At 56.2% G+C, this 20,072-nt stretch overlaps 1 protein-coding gene across 1 annotated transcript; it reads right to left on the reverse strand.

Moving 5' to 3' along the window:
• Positions 1-2,866: 2,866 nt before the first annotated feature.
• On the reverse strand, positions 2,867-5,614 carry LOC138829546 (lymphocyte antigen 6D-like). The gene is made up of 3 exons (XM_070025894.1): positions 5,541-5,614; positions 5,034-5,132; positions 2,867-4,019 (listed from the first exon to the last, which is right to left on the reverse strand). The coding sequence occupies exons 1-3, from the start codon at positions 5,590-5,592 to the stop codon at positions 3,835-3,837; spliced, it is 336 nt and encodes a 111-aa protein (XP_069881995.1). The 5' UTR covers positions 5,593-5,614; the 3' UTR covers positions 2,867-3,834.
• Positions 5,615-20,072: the final 14,458 nt, after the last annotated feature.

A 20,072-nucleotide genomic window follows, 5' to 3' on the forward strand; every position in this document is an offset into this window, starting at 1 on the left:
TCCGGGAAGCGAGCGGCACGGGGGAGGACTAGAAGGAGAGGACAGGTGCCCTCCGCGGCCAGCACGCAGCGCCGTGCTGCCTTCGCGCTGTGGGAGGCCCCTGGGGGCAGTTCCACGCTGTTCCCGGTGCCACGTGCTCTGGGTTGTGTTCAAGAGGGTCTCTAATGGCCGTTCCAGACGCCACAACCTGCTTTCATTGTGTTGTCACAGCAACGAAAAACTAAAAATACCTCTTAAAACACTCACTCCCACCCCACACCAGGCCTCTCCTAGGGGAGCAGCTCGCTTTTCATTGAGTTGTCTGATGAACACACATGCAGCCTGGGCTCCGGGCATTTTGGAGTCCCCGTGACACAGGCCCAGCCATCCGAGTCCTCACGGATGTCACCATCCACGTCACCATCATGTGCTGCGTGCTGGTGTTAGGGAGTGCTGCAGGTTCAGCCAGGGATCCCACGCTCCTGAGACCACGCCCCCTCTGTCCCTAACATGGCCACGTCTAAATGGGAGGCATGCAGCCAGGGAACGTCACGAAGGGCAGCTTGAGATTACCTCCAAGGGAATCTGTTTGCTTTATAACCTTCTACCCCCCCCCACCCACTTCTGGCCTGGTGTGGGGGGAAAAGAACACTAATAACTAATACTAGTACTAATGGCTAATAAATGTAGACTGCTACAAGCATTATGGAAAGGAGTTTGGAGCTAAACCCAGAATGACCCCATGATCCATGGTCCACTTGGCCATGAACCCAAAAGATGACAGGCCAAGGTATAGTGAAGACATTTGCACAACCATGTTTGTTACTGCACAATTCATCTTAGCCAACCTATGGAAACAGCCCACATGTCCTTCAATGGAGGAATGGATCAAGAAATTGTGAGATACATATATGTGTGTGTATATATATATATATATATATATATATATATATATACACACACACACACACACACACATAGAGAGAGAGATAGGCAGATACACATCTATCTACATATATATAATATGGAATTTTACTCATTTATCAGGAAGAATGGTATTGCTTCATTTGCAGAGAAAAGGTTAGACCGGGGGTGGAGGGGGGGGGGGAGAAATATGTTAAGTAAATCAGGTTCAGAGAGACAAAAGGATGCATGCTTTCTCTCCTACGTGGAAGTTAGACCTAAGGTAAGTCTATGTGTCCGTGTACGCAGGTGGGATACATATACACAGAAGTGTGCTCACTGTGTGCAGGGAGTTCCGAGGGCTCCGCTCCTTGCATGACTCACTCACAGTCTCATGAAATGAATCCCAGACACCTGGAATTTGCAGTCGCGGGATTAAGCAGATGGACGGAGAGGGGAAGGGTGGACGGACGCGGTCATCAGAGCCCACGTCCACGTGTGAAGACAGAAGCAGGGAACCTGAGGGAGGGGCGGGGGGGGGATGGGGGAGTGGCAGAAGGGAGCCGCCCACCAGGGGCAGGTGCCCGGAGCTGGGTGCACCCACCGGGAGCAACTACTGAAGGATAATTTTAAAAAGGGAAAGAAGGGCATCATCTTACTTTGACCTTCTATTTCTGTTTTACTCAACTCTGTAACAAGTACCCACACAGGATTACTTGGGGAATTTGAAACTGTTTATTAGGGAGAGCTCTGTGCCTGGCTCTTTCTCGAGTGTACGACTGTGGAGCCAGCGTTGGGTCCCCCGGCCAGTCAGGCCCCGGAGACGCCCTCTGGGGTGCATCTGCAATGGGAGCAGCGTTGGTATCTCCAGAGCTGTAAGGCTGCCCAGCAGCGCCATGTGGTGGCACTGGCTAGAGAGCTGGCGCCTGCTGGCCTCCCGGTGCCGGTGTGCCCGGCCCGGCCCTCCCGTGGAGCCAGGGCAGCGGACAGATGCTGGAGCCATGTTGCCTGAGGCGTGCCCAGGCCTTGTTCTACCCAAGCTGGGTCTGAGGGCAGCCTTCGGGCTCAGCGGGCTCAGGGGATGCGGGCGGAGCCTGGCTGGCCTCTGGCCCTTCGTGCTGACTGTGAGCTCACAGTGCTTGCGGCACACTCCATCCCCCTCCCCACTCTTCTCCTGTGCTGGGCCAAGGGCCTCACCTGCGGCCCTCCCAGACCCGCGGCCGAGGGCGCTGCCCATCCCCCGCCGTCCCAGACCCGCGGCCGAGGACACTGCCCATCACCTCCTGGGTGTGAGCTGGGCCTGGCCTCCCTGCTGCGGCTTGAGAGGAAGGAGCGTGGGGTACCTGTAGAACCCCTGTCCACTAGTCCAGGAGGAAATGGCTGTCAAGACTGAGCGGCCAGCCCCTGGGAAGGGCAGCTGCCCCCACCCTTCATAGGTGGCCCCACACTCAACTCCTGTGCTGGATTGAGGGACCGGCTGCCCCCCAGAGATGTGCTGATGGGGCAGCTGTGCGAGTGGACGCCTCTTCTCCCCTTCCCACAGCACACGCGGGACTCTTGCCGCGCCGCTGGGCATGGACAGGTGCCGGGCCAACCCAGCCACATGACCAAAGACGCTCTCTGCGTGCATCTCAGCAGAAGGGCTGAGCGGGGAGCTCACTTGCTCAGATCCAGGCAGGCCCATGTGTGCTGGGCCCCGGAGGTTGCTCAGGCTGCTCCTCTAGTCCCGGGTCTGGGCCTTCAATAGCTGGAGTGAGGGTCCCAGCTGGGTCAGAGGGGGCCCCAACCTGGCCCGGGGCCGGGGAAAGTGGGCACGGGGGGGGCGGTGGCTGGCAGATGGGAAGTGCTCCAGTGTCTCCCATGGAAACCTGCCTGTCGGGGCTCCAGGGTGAGCAGGAGGTACAGAGCTTCGGGGGTGAGCTGAAGGCACGATCAGCCCTAGACGCTGAGGAGAGACGCAGTCACACACACACTTCTAGGAGGCAGCTGCCCTTTAATGGATGATGCACACAGTTCATTAGGCTTGACAGCCAGCCCAGCATCCACCTGGCCAGGGAGGGGGGGAGGGGTATCCACCTGGCCAGCGGGGGAGGGGGGCATCCACCTGGCCAGCGGGGGGGGGGGCATCCACCTGGCCAGCAGGTGGGGGGGAGCATCCACCTGGCCGGCAGCAGGGGCGGGGGGTTGTGGGGGAGGGCAGAGCCTCAGGCTCAACTTTGAAGCCACCACACAGCCGGATGAAGCCTGGCCCCGGATCCTCCAGCCCTGAGTGCTCTTGGCTTTAGAGCGGACTGGGGTCATAAGAACTGGAGCTTGGGTAGGGCTTGGTGTCTTCCATCTCGGGTGAGGACGCCCAGGCCAGAGCCGGGGCGGGGTGTGCTGCATCCTGACATCACATGCACCTGCTCCAGAGCCCCCAGTGCGGAGCCACAGGACACACGTGGGCCGGCCCGTGGTGGCTCTCACTGGCCGGGTGCCCTCTGCTGCTCCTTTGCCTCTGGTCTGTGGCCCGTGTAGAGCAGCATGCTTGAGTGCTGGGCGTGGTGGCAGCAGGACCCACCGGCCATGGTGAGGCGGCAGCACGCAGGCCCAGGACCTCGGAGGCTGGTGGGAGGCAGGGTGGAGCCCTGGGATGTGTAAAACCTGAGGCCCAGAATAAGTGCTTGGGCTCCCAAAGGCTCCTGCTTCAGGCTCAGCTCATTAGTAGGTTTATGGCTGCTGCGACCCAGGAGCACCAGCACCTGGAGCCAGTGAGGGCGGAGGCCGGCGTGCTGGAGCGGTGGTCGCGTGCAGCACCCTGAATGGCAGCAGGAGCCGCAGCAGAGGGGTCTCCAGCTCTGTACTCTATGGACAGTGCCTCGCGCAAGGCCACAAAGCCCGGAGTCACACAGCGGGCCGGGCCCCGGACTCCTGCGTCTGCAGCTCATGAGCATGCCAGCACCGAGCCCACCGCTACCTGCTGAGGCAGACGCACCAGAGGCTGAGGGCCAGTAGCCCCCAGCTGACGCGGGCGTGCGGGGCGCTGTTGCAGAGGTCTGTGTTGCAGCAGGAAGCCCTGGAGTAGGCCAGGCTCTCCTGGAAGCCGGGGCAGGTATAAGCACAAGCTTTTATGATGTTCGTTCTCTGGCCTGGGGGACCTGGAAACATAGAGCAGAGGACGGTTTACCCAGAGCTGTTCCATCCACTCCTGCTGCCTTCAGCCACCCAGGTCCGCCCTGCCTCGGCACCCTCCCCTCCCCCGTCCACACGGGCGCCACGAGAGGCCAGTAGATCAGGGCTCAGTGTGAGCAGGGTCAGGGCTCAGTGTGAGCAGGGTCAGGGCTCAGTGTGAGCAGGGTCAGGGCTCAGTGTGAGCAGGGTCAGGGTTCAGTGTGAGCAGGGTCAGGGCTCTGTGTGAGCAGGGTCAGGGCTCAGTGTGAGCAGGGTCAGGGCTCAGTGTGAGCAGGGTCAGGGCTCAGTGTGAGCAGGGTCAGGACTCGGTGTGATCAGGGAGCAGGGTCAGGACTCGGTGTGATCAGGGTCAGGGCTCCGTGTGAGCAGGGTCAGGGCTCCGTGTGAGCAGGGTCAGGGCTCCATGTGAGCAGGGTCAGGGCTCCGTGTGAGCAGGGTCAGGGCTCCGTGTGAGCAGGGTCAGGGCTCAGTGTGAGCAGGGTCAGGGCTCCGTGTGAGCAGGGTCAGGGCTCAGTATGAGCAGGGTCAGGGCTGGGTAGAAGCAGGGGCAGGACATGCCCACTCTGTGTGGAGCAGCTCCCGTACAGTGCTCCTTTGGAAGGCCCTGTCCAGCCTCCCCAGGGCCTTGGGAAGGAAGCGTCTGTCCCTCTTACTTTGGAGGAGGAGCAGGGCACCAGCACCTTGTGTCTGAAGCTGTACCCTCCACCTGCCCCACTGAGGCTCCACTGCTCCCCCTCCTAGGATGCGGCCCCCTGCACACTGCCCTCCCTCCTGCGATGCTGTCCCCCCTCCCCCCACTGCCCTCCCTCCTGGGATGCTGCTCCTCCCTTCCCCCCACTGCCCTCCCTCCTGCAATGCTGTCCCCCCTTCCCCCCACTGCCCTCCCTCCTGGGACGCTCCCCCCTCCCCCCACTGCCCTCCCTCCTGGGACGCTCCCCCCTCCCCCCACTGCCCTCCCTCCTGGGACAGGTGGTACTCACTGTTCCAGGTGGTCAGGCAGTAGTGGGTGTTGGCTTGGCACGCTGTGGGCTGGAGGCAGTCATGAGTGGCCGAGCACTGGTGACACCTCAGGGCCTGGGCTGGGGAGCACAGCTGGCCTCAGGGACCGGCCCTGGGCCAGCCCCAGCTGCCGACGGCCCGACTGCATGGGCTGGGCCCTGCCTTTTGCAAAGCCCAAGTTGACAGCCTTTCCACAGGCACGCCAAGGCACCAGAAATCACCTGGCACGTTCCACATCCAGGATGGCAGAGCAAGGCTCTGAGCAGCCAGGGGCCCTGGCTGTGGGAGGGCAGCAGGCCCTCCCAGCACACAGACGGTGAGCCCACTGGACAGCAGCCCAGCGGTGTGTCCAAATGAGTCAGAAGAGCGGGTGGAGGTGCCCAGGGAAGGTGATTGCAGAACCCCCAGCCCAGTCTACTCCCGTGTCCCGGCTCCCCCTAATTCTGAGGCTGAGCCCGGTCAGCTCGGCTTTGGAGAGGAGGACTCACCTGGCCAGGCCAGCAGGAGCAGAGGCAGCAGCCACAGCCAACGGGTCCTCATGGTGGGGCAGGGGCCGGCAGCACAGGCCTGGTGGGGCAGCAGCTGGCTGCCTTTATAAGGGCTGCGTGGCGGTGCTGGCGGGCGGAGCGTCAGGTCCCTCCCGCACTCCTGACTCCCGCATGTGTCACTGCTGGGGGTGTGGTCCAGAGGTAAACACCTCTAGGATGACCTTGTCCCTGCTCAGCGTCCCCTCCGTGCTGACCATCCCTGTCCGTCATCCCCTCCCACCCCCCCGCTAGGGACTTTCATCCAGGGAGCACTGACCGCTCAGTGTCCTTGGGAACAAATGCCACTGGCAGGGAAATGGGGTGGCAGCCACAGAAAAACCCCTTCTTGATGGGTGCCGGTCGCTCACGCCCGTCAGCCCAGCTACTCAGAGGCTGAGAGCTGAGGATCTCGGCTTGAAGCCAGCCTGGGCAGGAAAGTGCCTGAGATTCTTATCTCCAGAAAACCGGATGTGGCGCTGTGATTCAAAGTGGGAGAGCGCTCGCCTTTAAAGTAAAAGTTCAGGGACACTGTCCGGGCCCTGAGTTCAAGACTCACAATTGGCAAAAAAAAAAAAAAAAGATTAAAAAGCCCCTTCTCACCGCGCTGAAGGCCAGCGCGGAGGCCGAGGCCAGCACGGAGGCCGAGGTCAGCACGGAGGCCGAGGCCAGCACGGAGAGTGAGGCCAGCGTGGAGGCCGAGGCCAGCACGGAGGCCGAGGCCAGCGCGGAGGCCGAGGCCAGCGCGGAGGCCGAGGCCAGCACGGAGGCTGAGGCCAGCGTGGAGGCCGAGGCCAGCACGGAGGCCGAGGCCAGCACGGAGGCAGAGGCCAGCGCGGAGAGTGAGGCCAGCGTGGAGGCCGAGGTCAGCACGGAGGCCGAGGCCAGCACGGAGAGTGAGGCCAGCGTGGAGGCCGAGGCCAGCACGGAGGCCAAGGCCAGCGTGGAGGCCGAGGCCAGCGTGGAGGCCGAGGCCAGCGCGGAGGCCGAGGCCAGCGGAGCTGCCCCGTCCCCGCAGCCTCCCCTCGGTGCATGGACGTCGTCCCCCGGGTCCTCCCTTGGTGGACCGTCTGTGCCCCTTTGTGACACCACTCAGATTGAACCACACTGTGCCCAGTGACTCCAAGTGTCCTCAAGCGCAGTCACACCGTGGGGGCAGGGTTCGGACCTCAGGGTCAATGGGGGGGTCACAACTGGCCCGTGACAGCCTTTTCCCCTGCTCTAGGTAGGAGTAGGGCAGTTTCCATCCCCGAATGTCCTGTGGGCAGGGTGGGCAGCACAGCCCCCGGGGCCCCACAGGGAGGGGCTGCTGACCAGGGGCTGGGACTCAGATGGCCGGGAGGCGTCCCCAGAGGACTTGGGTACCAGGTGGCAGGAGAGACCCCAGCAGGGGTACAATCTGTCCCAACTTCAAAGACATGGGAACACGGGAAGACCGGGCGGCTGGGTGTGAGGGTCTTCAGGGATGTCCTTGTGCTGCTTTGTGGACAGAGGGGTCAGCCAGCCCCAGCTTGCCTCCCCAGCCCTGGCCTCCCAGGCCCCCCTCACCTATCGGCCATCACTCATGGATCCATCAGCGTTCCTGATCACAGTCCATGGAAGCCCAAGCCCCCACCCCCAAGGGCCAGTGGCCGGCAGCAGGCACAATGGACTCCTCTGCTTGTGACGGGCCAGCCCCAGCCTGGGCAGCCCTCCACTCCCACCTCCCCCGACCCTCCCTGCACTCAGGAGAGGGGCCACTCCCACAGAGGCAGAGGTGGGGGTAGGGAGGCCTCTGGCCACCCCCATCACTTCCCCTGGGCGGGTGGGAAGGGTCAGAGGTCAGCCCGAGGAGGAGTCACGTCCTGATAAGGGAATGGGGTGACACCTTGAGTAGTCACAGGGGACAGCCCAGGAGTCTGCTTGTTGTGTTGTGACAAAACTTGGTCCTCTTGGCAATCAAGACCAGACAGCAGAACCTCACCCAGGAGCTGCGGGTGGGGCCCTACACACGTCTGGACCAGAGGTAAACAGGCGTTGCCATAGGCGGAATCTCTGTGGAAGTTCCCCAAGGAGCCCGAAGTAGCTTTCCCCTGCTGCTGACGCCCCACAGCCATGGCCCACGGCCAGAGGTCCAGGCCCAGCTGGGGGGAAGCGCTGCCCACCCCTGAGACATAACCATGGATAAAACTCTCCACATTACACTACCATCAACATGCTAAGACTACAGAACGAGCAAATGCTATTGGAAACTGTCAAAGGAAAATGGCAATTTGCAAAAGAAGCTTGCAAGAATTTTCCTTACAATTACATGACACCTGTCAGAATTACATTATACCTTTCAGGAGAAATCCTAAATTCTAAGAAAACATGCAATAATATATTTGTCTCTGAAAGCAAATTGCCACGCAAGATTGCTACTTCCAGAAAAGTTACCTTTCAAGACCAATGGAGACACAAAAAGCTCCCACGATAAGCACACATGACAGAAGCTCCTGACTGTTAAGACAGGACAGCAAACATATTCTCTTTCCTTTTGGGGGGCAGGGGGAGGGCATAGTACAGTGCAAACCTAACCAGAACAACAAGGCAAGAGAAAGAAATAAAAAGTATAAATAGAAAGGAAGGAACCAAAATATCTGAGATGATATAATCATCTACTTAAAAGTCAGGGCTGGGAATGTGGCTCAGTGGTAGAGTGCTTGCCATGCATGCATGAAGCCCTGGGTTCCACTCCTCAATATCACATAAGCAGAAAAAGCAAGAAGTGGCGCTGTGGCTCAAGTGGTAGAGCGCTAGCCTTGAGCAAAAGACGCTCAGGAACAGTGCCCAGGCCCTGAGTTCAATCCCCAGGACTGGAAAAAAAAAGTCCTTACCATCTCCACCAAAAAAAAAAAAAAGAAAGAATAAGATCTAATAAATACTTTCAGAAAAACACAAAAATACAAAATCAATAGCTTTTCTAGATACTAATAATGAATACAATGAAAAAAATCAGGAAAATAATCCCATTTGGACTCAAACAAAAATATGATATATAGGTATAAACTTCACTAAGGAGGAAACAGACCTCTGGAAAAGCTCTAAAGAAAGACACTACAACATGGAGCATTCTCCCTTGTTCATGAATCTGCAGAATGAGTATTGTGAAATGGTGATGTTACTGATGTTACTGATGCCACCCATCAAAACCCACTGCCATGCTCCAAAGGAAACAAAATCCTACCAGGTACACGGAAGCGCAAAAAGGCAAAGTAAGCCAAAGCAATCAAACGAAGAGTGTCTTGCAGACAGACCCTGACTGGGTTGTGGGAGGGATTAAGTACACAAACCCACCTTTGGAAGAGGGTGTAAAGTCGTCTACATTTCCAGTAACGGAATTTAGTGCTGCTGAAGGACTTACCCAGGTCAGCCCACCTTGCTTTCTACATTATATGCCTTCTTTTTTGTTCCTTGTTTCCTGCATTTCTATCTTCTTTGTGTTTGATTTTTAATTAATTCATTAATTTAATAATTAATTTTAATTAATGGTCAGTTATTTTAGTGTATTCTGTACATTTATTTTGCCTTGCAACAAGCATGGACATTAGATTAAGTGTTCTAAAATTAAACACTTTCAGGCTGGGAGGTTGGCTCAGTGGTAGAGTGCTTGCCTTGCATGCATGAGGCCCTGGGTTCGATTCCTCAGCACCAAATAAGCAAAAAGAAAAAAGCCGGAAGTGGCGCTGTAGCTCAAATGGTAGAGCACTTGCTTTGAGCTGAAGAGCTGAGGGACAGCGCCCAGGCCCAGAGTTCAGGCCCCATGACTGGACCCAAAAAAAAAAAAATTAAACACTTTCCGTTGTAGTTACAGCCACTTCACTTCGATAATGTACAAAACCTCTGTTCCTTTAGAGCCGTCTCTGCCCCCTTTCAATTACCAATGTTGCAAAATGACATCTCTCTCCTGGTGCGTCCTGAACCATAAAATAATCAGCCTTTGTTTTTGTTGATGTGGTTGCTTTTGAATATCTTAGGCTTCTAAGTGCCTGGCAATCAGTGGGGCAGAGAAGCATGAAAGGGGGAGGAGAAAGGAAGAGCAGCCCCTGGAAGTTTCCATCCTCTAGAAGCTCCTTCAGCGTGGGGCTGGGTGTTCAGGAGCGTGGGGTGGTCGGGGGAGGACACAATGCTTGCCCTGTGTCCACACCCAAGGCGAGAAGCAACCGCCATCGGAACACACATCCACAGCGGAGGACGGATCTTCATGGCCTGGAACCCACAGCCTGTGCACCAACTGCCGCAGGGACACTCGTGGAGTCTGTTCCAGGGGAGGGGAGTGGAAATGGACCAGAGTTAACCATCTGCCGGGGCTTATGGGCCGGCATCACTTGGTGCATGATGGTACAGACACACACCAGATGGCCTTTATCAGCTGCCTACAGCACCTGCCTGTGGACCAAATGGCGTTACAAATATCCAAATGGCCGTCGGCAGAAAAAAGTGTCCCACCCTCGAGAGACCCCTGGAAGTTGAAAGCCTTCAGCAGACCAGAGTTCCACAAGGGTAACACCAGAGATTCCCTAGTATAGTGCTCTTCAGCAGGGAGCAGGGGGCTGGGGCTCTCTGTTCCTCCATCAGCCTAGAACAGGTTTTAAAGTTGGAAGGGATTATGTAAGGGAGAGATGGAGGAGCCATAACCACCTCAGCCGGGAGAAAGCCACAAACACCATGGGCAGAAGATGAATGGGAGCTACGTGCTTTGTGGATCAATGCGTCTGCTTCTGATGCCAGCCCTGTGAAATGCTGGGGCTTTCCCTGGGCCAGAGGAACTAAAATGGCACTGATGGTAGTGGTTGAGTTGGCTTAGTGGTATCATTAATGCCAACTGTGGCAATGGTGGTGGTGGTGGTGATGGTGGTGGTGATGGTTGGGGGGGGCTGGTGATTATGTGGTGGTGGTGGTGGTAGTGGTGATGGTGGTGATGATCATCTGGAGGTGGTGGTTGTGGTGGTGATGGTGGTGATTAGGTGGCAGTTATGTGGTGCTGGTGGTGATGCTGGTAGTGGTGGTGTGGTAATGGTAGTGATGGTGGTGGTGGTGATGGTGGTGGTGGTAGTGGTAATGGTAGTGATGGTGGTGATGGTGGTGGTGGTGATGCTGGTAGTAGTGGTGTGGTAATGGTGGTGATGGTGGTGGTGGTGTGGTAATGGTAGTGATAGTGGTAGTGGTGATGGTGGTGGTGGTGATGGTGGTGGTGGTGATGGTGGTGGTGGTGATGCTGGTAGTGGTGGTGTGGTAATGGTAGTGATGGTGGTGGTGGTGGTAGTGATGGTGGTGGTGGTGATGATGGTAGTGGTGGTGGTGGTGATGGCCGTGGTAATGATGGTAATGGTAGTGGTAATGGTAGTGATGGTGGTGGTGGTGATGGTGGTGATGGTGATGATGGTAGTGGTAGTAGTGGTGGTGGTGGTGGTGGTAGTGATGGTGGTGGTGGTAGTGATGGTGGTGGTAGTGATGGTGGTGGTGGTGGTGATGGCAGTGGTAGTGATGGTAATAGTAGTGGTACTGGTGGTGATGATGGTAGTGGTAGTGGTGGTGGTGGTGGTGGTGATGGTGGTGGTAGTGATGGTGGTGGTGGTGGTGATGGTAGTGGTAGTGGTGGTGGTGGTGGTGGTGATGGTGGTGGTAGTGATGGTGGTGGTGGTGATGGCAGTGGTAGTGATGGTAATAGTAGTGGTACTGGTGGTGATGATGGTAGTGGTAGTGGTGGTGGTGGTGGTGGTGATGGTAGTGGTAGTGGTGGTGGTGTGGTAATAGTAGTGATGGTGGTGGTGGTGGTGATGGTGGTGGTGGTGATGGCAGTGGTAGTGGTGGTGGTGGTGGTGATGATGGTAGTGGTAGTGGTGGTGGTGGTGATGGTGATGCGGATGGAGGTGGTAGGAACAGTGGTAATGATGAGGATGGCAGACAGGGATGTAGATGTAGAACTTGGGCTAGCAGCCCTGGGTGAAGAAGGTGGAGAAGCACGGGCAGTTCTTCGCAGGCATGAGTAAACACAACTCATGAAGCTCAAACTTCTGCATGCTGAGCGCTTGGACTTGAACCCCGGCCCAGCGCTCACTCACAGCACGCACGGCTGTGGCCTGGTTAGTCATCCTGTTTGCCTCACCAGCTGAGGATTAAAGGAATATCACCATCACCCCAGGTCAGGAGTGGCATGCAATCTTACCAAGAATCATAGGTCTGCCAGTGTCATCCCAGCCTTCTGTCCCTGTTGGTTCCGCTTAATGCCTCCAGATTGCAACTTATTTCTGGCTCTGGCCCATCTCTAGTCCCTGTGCGGTAACCCACCCATCTGCCTCCTGTGTACTTTCTTCTGGCCCAGTGCAGGGGCACTCTGACCAGAAAAGTGATTCGAGTTTGTGTGGAATTCCCTGGGACATCACCGGGCTGAGTGTCATACCATAGCTGCTCTGTGGCTTGGATCTCAAAGGCGGTTGAGGGTCAGACAAGTTCTACCTATAATGCTCACCTCTGCCCCACGCCGTCCAAAGGCTATGAGACGTGATCAATTACCCTCTTCCCTCTCTCAAGTCTGTCCTTACTCAAACTCGGGTCTTCACATGACACAAATACACGAGATGCCCAAAGAAACTCTCGACCCCTCATCTCCACCTCTCTACTGGGAGGTGATCTCAGAGCTCTGCCCACCCAGGACCACACCCACACCCTCCATTCCGGCTGCAGCTGCCCCCAAGCAGGTCTGGCCCTGGCTGGGTAGTGTCTCTGCCACCTCTCCTTGCCCCCTGCCGACCAACTCTCTCCGCTGCAGTTGCTCCAGACCCAGCTCCCACTGGATGACGTGACCCCCAGTCACGTGTTCGCCAGGAGGTCATTTTCTTTTGCTCAGTGATGAGATGGAAACCTCAAGCCAAAGTGCCCAGTTCTCACCCAGCCCTGCTACTAGCTGGCTGTGTGACCTGGGACAAGTTAGTTCTCTCCTCTGTGCAACTTGGACCTCCGCCTAGCTCTGAAGGTAGAGGGAGGAATCGGGGGAGTTGAAGGATTCTCTCCAGGTGTAGCTGGCACGGAGCTCTCTCTGGATCAGTGTTTCCTGTGTCCCCGCCATAGCGCTCCACCTGCAGGCTTTTCCCCACAGAGCCCCACCTCACTAGCCCTCGGGGCCCAGTGGCTCTTCCCAGATCTCCTGCCCCGCTGAGCTAGCCAGCTCCTCCGCGGTGGCCTCTGCACGGGGTTCAGAGCACTGTGCCTCAGCCCTGGGATGCGGGAGGGGGCTGCCTCTTCCCTGGATCAAGGCTGGTGGTTCTACCCTGGTACCTTCTAATTGCGGCCCCCCCCCCCCAGGCTCCGGCCCAGGCCAATGCCCTCCGCACAGTGCGAGGCTCTCTGTGGGGAAGGTAGCCAGCCCGCGGCAGAGCTCCGAGGTGGCCCCCCTCCTTGGCCCCCTGAGTCACCCCATGTTCCAGTGAGTCAGCCTCTCCCTGACTGGCAGTGTAGACTAGATGCCAGTTCCCTCAGGCTCCCGCTCCACCCCTCCCTATTTTCCTGCCTCCAGCCCTTCCCCACCACGAGACACACGCCCAGAGGACTCTGGACCCTGCTGATGCCAATGGATCTGCTGAGGAAACGCAGTGGGGCTCCACACGGGGGGGGGGGGGGGGGGGTCCTCTCCCTGGGTGCATGGGGCCAGCCTGGGGGGAGGGGCCAGCCTGGGGGAGGGGCCAGCCTGGGGGGAGGACTGAGCAGCACAGGCTGTCTGGCACCCAACTTCCTGTCCAGAAATGCACAGGGCCTCCCTGCGTGGCTCTTGGGAGCCCCTGCCTCCCTCTTCCCCGGCCTGCTCTACCCCCCTCCCCCCATCCCGCATCCACTCCTGTCCACTCCCCATAGTCCCCTGCCGAGTGGTTCGGCAACCCAGAGCTGGAAACCCAAACGAGCCCCCAGTGCCCAGCCCCAGCCCCGCTGCCCGCGTGGGGACTGAGGAGCCGCAGGGAGGCTGTGGAGCTTTGGGTATGGTTGCTGTTACTGTCATTCTACTTCCTGGTTCAAAGTGCAGCCTCAGATCAGGTCCGTGCCCCCCTCCTCAGTGCTCCCCTACCCTGCTTTCCTCCACTCTCCCTCTGGGCTTGGCCTGGAAGTCCCCCCACCCTCCAGCCCTTCTTGGTCTCTTGTCCACATCCTTTTCTTGTTCTGCCCCAGCTTGCCCCCTTCCACTCTGTCTGCCCTCAGAGACCCTCCCACACCGTGTCCCAAGATGGCCACACCCAATGACCTAAAAGTCACAAAGCCACGCCCCCAAGGACATAAAACCTCTCGCAAAGCCTGACCTCTCACAAAGCCCTGCCAGCTCCCACAGCACCGCTCTTGGGACCAAATCTTCAACACAGAGCAGCCTTTCCAGAGTCAAACTATGGCACTGAACTTGGGTAGGCCCTGCCCTCCACGAGGCAGGGATTCATCCCAGAAGCAGAGCACGGGAAGCAGGTTGGAAGCTCTGCGTGGGAGCCATGAGACGGACCCGAGCCTCCCATCTGCAGAGGCACAGAGATCAGAACTCCAGACTCAACAGAGACAGAGAAACTGAGAGACCTCATTAGTGGTTTTGCTGCACAGTGACTGTTGCATTGTGCTGTGGATGTTTGCTTATTTTCTTCTGGGTTTTGTTTTGTGGGGGTTTTTCTGAGACAGTCTCATTGTGCATGTGTCAGCTCATGCCAGGCCTTCCTCCCCTCACATCCCACACCAGGCCTTCGTTTCTTATCATTGGACTATGAAAGATTCAGTAGCCTGCATTGAAAGAAGAGATCGACAAGAATCTTTTCTTGCGAAGGACAAGCTCGACTAAGGACAAGCCACATTCCCCAGCCTGCCCCTATCTCCCTGCCTTCTGGGACCCCCCCATACCCTCTGTGACTAAACTATGGACCCAAAATTCCTGAGGTCAACAAGGCAATGGACGAGGGTAGGGACAGTGTTGAGGACAAGGGGCTGGACAGACTGGCTGCACGAGAGTTTGCCTGTGTCATAATCCAATCAATAAGAAAACAAAGGATTCCTCAATTAATAAGCCAAATTATAGGAGTCTTTATTGGAAAGCCCAGCGGCCACACAGGGGTATAGGCTTTCTAAATCACACAGTCTGAGACAGCTCAGAGCTAGTCTTTTAAAGAAAAGAGCCATGTCTTTCTTGGCAAGCAATTTTTTTCCTCTTGCATAGCATGTACAGAAGTGAAAACGAGCATTGTTAGTAAATCTGGATTTGTTTCCCGGAATACGGGGCAGATGGAACATTTTCGGGATTTTCACAGCACCCACTGAGCAAAAGAACTTGTGGTTTCTTACAGAACTCTCTAAGCAGAGTACAGCTCTGGGGGCTCCATTTGGAGGAGAAAGGCAGTGAGGGATTTTAAGAGTGGTATGTATAAGGAAACTTCAAGCTCACAGAGCAAGTCCCTCCCTGACAATGGTAGAGGGACTGAGCCTCACAAGAAAAGAATGCAGGAGAGATTCCCAAACTGACAAGGAACAGAAGGTGTGTGGAGGGGCTGGAAGGGGGTCCCTGGAACTCCTGTGATGATCCAGTTGGTAGGAAAGGAGGAAGCCTACCAGGAGGTTAGAAGTGACAGAGACACCCCAGTGTCCAGGAGAAAAACACTTCTGCCACCACACCTTCCACCCTAAGTTCCACGGAGCCATGTGAAGATTAGGCTTGAGGCAGGGGACCTAGGCTTCCTCATTGTGTCAGGGCATGGGACAAGGTGGGAGGGGAGGTATGGGGGTCAGGTGGTCTGCCTGGCATGGGGCGGGTCATGGGGCCCTCCCATGTCCACAGTGAGGGCAGGCCTTGGGGGAGGTTTCGGGTTTGGACACTCCCTGCCCAGTGTCCCATTTGGCCGCACCTGCAGCAAGGACCAGGGAGCTGACCCCGCTTCCCTGGTACTGAGGGGGAGGCCGGGACTGGCAGCCCTGGGTGTGGCAGACGGGGCCTTTTAGAAGGCAGCAGCTAGGGATGGACGCGCCCGTGGCCCCTCTCTGCCCTTTCCTGTTCTCCCTCTCTTTTCACTTCCTCTTCTCTGCTGTTAAAATCTTTAAATGCCAAGTCTAGACTCTCACTCTAGGAGGTGGACGCCCCCTTTCCAGGCACTTCTACAGACTTTTGTGTGTGTGTGTGTGTCAGTTGTGGGTCTTGAACTCTGGGCCTAGGTGCTGTCCCTCAGCTCTTCAGCTCAAGCTAGCAATCTACCACTTGAGGCACAGCACCACTTCAGATTTCTGATGATTAACTGGAGATAAGAGTTTCACAGACTTTCCTGCCTAGTCTGGCTTTGAACCATGATCCTCAGATCTCAGCCTCCTGAGTAGCTAGGATACAGGCGTGAGCCACTGGCGCCCGGCTTCCTGAGCTTCTATATGCACAGAGCTAGTGCTCTACCACTTGAGCCACAGCTCCACTTGTGGTTTGGGGGGGATAAGAGTCTCACAGACTTTCCTCCCCTGGATGGCCTCAAACTGAGGTCCTCAGATCTCAACCTCCTGCATAGCTAGGATTGCAGGCGTGAGGCTCCAGGCTCCCAGCTGTATATGCTTTTTCTACACACAGTCTTCAGTCTAGGCGTGTTCTGTCCCTTCAGCTGGATTTCTTCTTCTTCCTCGATGCCCATGATTCTGAAGTTTGGGCTCCTGGTAGTTTCCCAGAGGTCTCATGGTCAGCCCATATTCCTTCATTGCTTTCCTCTGTTCTTTTACTTGGCTATTCTAATACACATCTCTTGCCCCGTGTCCTGCTACTTTGTCTTCAGTGCAACTCCCTCTACTGGAGAAACTTTGCACAGCGTTTTTGCTTGACTTGTTGGGCTTTAGCATTTCCAGAATCAGTCTGGTTCTTTGGGGGTGCTTTTGGATCACTACTGAATTCCTCTTTCATATCCTCCATTCCGTACTTTATCCATCTGTTCATGTGGGTCCTCATTGAAATCCTTTAGCTGATTATTGTACGTTCTTTGTGCTCATTCTCTTCCATTTCATTCATCCCTTTCATCATCGAGCTCTGAGTTCTCTCCTGGGCTTTCCTCTACTTCATTACCCTCGGTGTCTATCACTGCCAGGTTGCTGGCCAGTAGAGATGTCACATTGCCTTGGTTTTACATATTTCTGTGTTCCTGCTTTGAGACTCGTGCACCTGAGGTCAGTCTGTATGTTGTACACTTTTGCCACACGTGGCCGGTGTTCACGATGCTTGGGGACCATGGGAGAAGACCCCAGACCTCAGCCCTGGATGCCGCCATGGACAGTTCCCAAGCACATCCTCCACCCATGAGATGCCATGCCCTCACCCTGCCGTCAGGATGCAGATGCAGCTCCTCCACAGCTCCCCCCCCCTGCTTCCCCCTCCCCCCGGCCAGGCTCCTGGGCTTGGGAGGAGCTGGAGCCTGGGGGCAGAGTGCCTCGGTCCTGTGCCCTGGCTGACCTCCCTGTCCCTCGTGGCCCTGTCTGCGGCTTGGCCAGGCTCTGTCTCTCCCTGTGGGCATGGGTGCAGAGACTCTCAGCCCTGAGACGCCAGCTGCCCCTGTGAAATGAAACTGACACCCCTCCCTTTCCCCGACAGGCAGGCTCTGTGAAAATCAAGCTGCAGAACGAGTGCTCCCTGGTCTGTCCCAAGGAAGAGCATCTACAAGAGACCCTCACGGGCATCGCTGTCAGCTACGAGGTTCACTGTTGCAGGGAGGATCTGTGCAGCGCGGGGGTCCTGCTGGGGTCAGCGTCTGGACGCTGGCCGGGGTCTCCTGCTCCCCTGCTCCCTGCCGTGGTGGCCGGCCCGTGGCCTCCCTCACAGGCCTCTTCCTCCTCAAATGCTCCCCTGCCTGGGGACGTGGGGCAGGACGGCTGCTCGCCACTCTGGAGTTCAAGCCCTACTCTGAGCCATACAGGGCAAGCATAATGCTGCCGCCGCCGCCACCGCACCGGCGCTCTGGGGCCTGAGGCTTCCCCCAGAGGCTAAGCCACCCTTCCTCGAAGGTCAATAAATGCTCCATCATCCAGTGCTACAACTTGGTTTTTCTATTGTTGGCCAATGGCCGCTGCCCACGTGAACATCTCTGGCTCTGCACTGGGCTCGTGGAGCAGGCCTAGGGCACCCGTGTCCATGCGCTGCTGTAGAGGCCCCATCCCAGAATAAGGCCGCGGTCCACCACCCCCCCTGCTCAGGGGTGTCCCCACAGCAGGGAGGGAGCGCATCCCCTGGATGTGGGAGCCAGCGCCTCCCTCAGGACTGATGCTTGGGGCAAATAGTGGGTCCCCCAAATCTTCCTTGAGACCTGCAGTGCAGGGGAGATGAGCCAGGGGGAGCCAAAATGTGCCATGCCTACTCCAGTGGAGTCTGCTTAGCATGGAAAACCAGCTTTCAGACCTGAGAAAGGGGCTTCAGAGACCTATCTCTGAGTATTGAGACTTCACCGAAGTCTACTTCGGAGAATAGGGCTTCTAAGAGGTCTACTCCTGAAAAGCTGGCAAACCCCTGGGAAAGATGTGTTTCTGCCTTCCTTTTCCTCATAAGAGTGCCTATTAATCTTTTACTGTTTCTACTGCTGTTTGTACTTACTCATTGTCAACGTTCCCTTATTCAAAGCTCTTTCTTAAGAGTGTTGAAGACTCCAATATCTGATGAGTGTCTCAAAAATATGACTAACTCACCATAGTTAAGTGCTACCCTGAAACCCCTCTTATGGAGGCTAGTAGACAAGTTATAAGTAAATATAAAAGTATTGGGGGTTTCACAAAGTCACTTCAGCAGAAGGAATTGTTTGTAAGGGATTTACAAAAAGCTGTAGGTCGGCTAGAACAGAAAGAATGTATGGCAATTGCTGAGATAATTATTTAGGAGAAAAAATTTCCTATTACTCTCTTTCATTTACTAAGAGACTTGCTAGATCTAAGTCTCCTTGGTGTTTACTATTAAAGAAGAAACAGGAAAGATCTTATGGGAAAGTTAAGGCCTCTATAAAAGAAGGTAATGGTTAATTGGTGACAAACATCGTAATCATTGTATTTCTTAGAGATAAGCCGGAAACAAGTGCCTATCAGGTGACGCGCTGGTGACCACCCAAGAATGAAGCCCTGCAGCAAGATTGTGTAACCTTTTGCCCTTTCTTATGAAGACTTCTGTTATAAAAGTTTGTTATCCTCTGCATTATCGCACTCAGCACTCAGCATCCACTCCTCTTGTGTGTGAGTTGTCTGTTTGCCATCTCCCCATCCTATTCCAGGTTCCTCCCCTAGGTGTCCTCCGTCGTCCCAACAGAACCTGGTCTGCGGCAAAAATGGGAGGGGTCAACCTGGGGGTCCCATGGGGGCGGGGCTGCCCTTGGGGAAACCTAAGCACTGGTCACCAGCAGGGGCAGGGCCAGGCTCAGATGCACGTGCATCCTGTGTCCTGTGTCCTGGTCCTGTGCTGGCTTCCCATGCTGGTCAGTGTGCCCAGAGGCCACCATCCTGAAGGCCTTAACCCCTCTGATCTGACACCATGGTACAACTGTAATACAGTCTTTGCTCTTTGTCAGGATTTGGTGTGTCAGTAGGGGTGTTTATTCACAATAATAGGTACACTTTTAAGGTAAGAATTTCCTAAATTGTTTATTAAATTTCTTTTTCTTTTCCTTTACAGAAATGGGGCTTGCATTCAGGGCCTGGGTGTTATCGCTTGGGGTTTGTTTTGGGTTTTTTCCCCCCACTCAAAGCTGGCTCTCTACCACTTGAACCACAGCTCCATTTCTGGCTCTGTGGTGATTAGTTGGAGCTAAGAGTCTCATGGACTTTCCTGCCCAGCTGGCCTCAAATCCTGATCCTCAGATCTCAGCCTCTTAAGTAAGCTAGGCACCGGTGCCCCACAAAATTCACACTTAACTGGGCATTTTATATTTTTCATTTGCTAGACAGGAAACCCCGTATGTACTGGAGAGTTTGTGACACCTGGGCAGCCCCAGCCCACAGGCCAGCAGTGCCAGAGTTAGAACCCCTCTTTGCTGAGGTCATGTGTGGGGCTGCACAGCAAAGGTCATGACAGCGTGGAGAGTAGAGGGGTGGAGGGGAGAGAGAAGAGGGGAGGGGAGGGAGGGCTTGTCTGCAGCACTCAGAGCTTGGGCCAGCCCAGGGTGAAGACGGATCCCTTCCACCTGCAGGACCTCCTGGAGGTGGCATCGGTGGCATCAGGACAGTGTGTGCGGTCACAGGGTCACGGGTTTGGGGACTGCTTACTGAACTGCATTGTCTTCTAGGGCAGTTTACTGACATGGGTGAGGTGACGATCTAGGATTCCAGGAACGATTCATTTACACACACCTTGACCCACCCTAAGCCACCTCAGGTGACCTTTCACTGGCCTGCGGGTTGGTGGTGGGCTCGGAAGCCTCCTGTGCCAGCCCAAGCCTTGCTGGCTGCTGTGGTCTTAGCATAAGCTGTCTCCTGTCCATTGAGATGTTGTCATTACAGTGTTTTCTCTCGCAGACTTGGCGACCTCGTCCT

This window comes from Dipodomys merriami, unplaced genomic scaffold (assembly GCF_024711535.1).
Source record: "Dipodomys merriami isolate MVZ:Mamm:240054 unplaced genomic scaffold, mDipMer1.0.p SCAF_174, whole genome shotgun sequence".
NCBI classification, from domain to species: Eukaryota; Metazoa; Chordata; class Mammalia; order Rodentia; family Heteromyidae; genus Dipodomys; species Dipodomys merriami.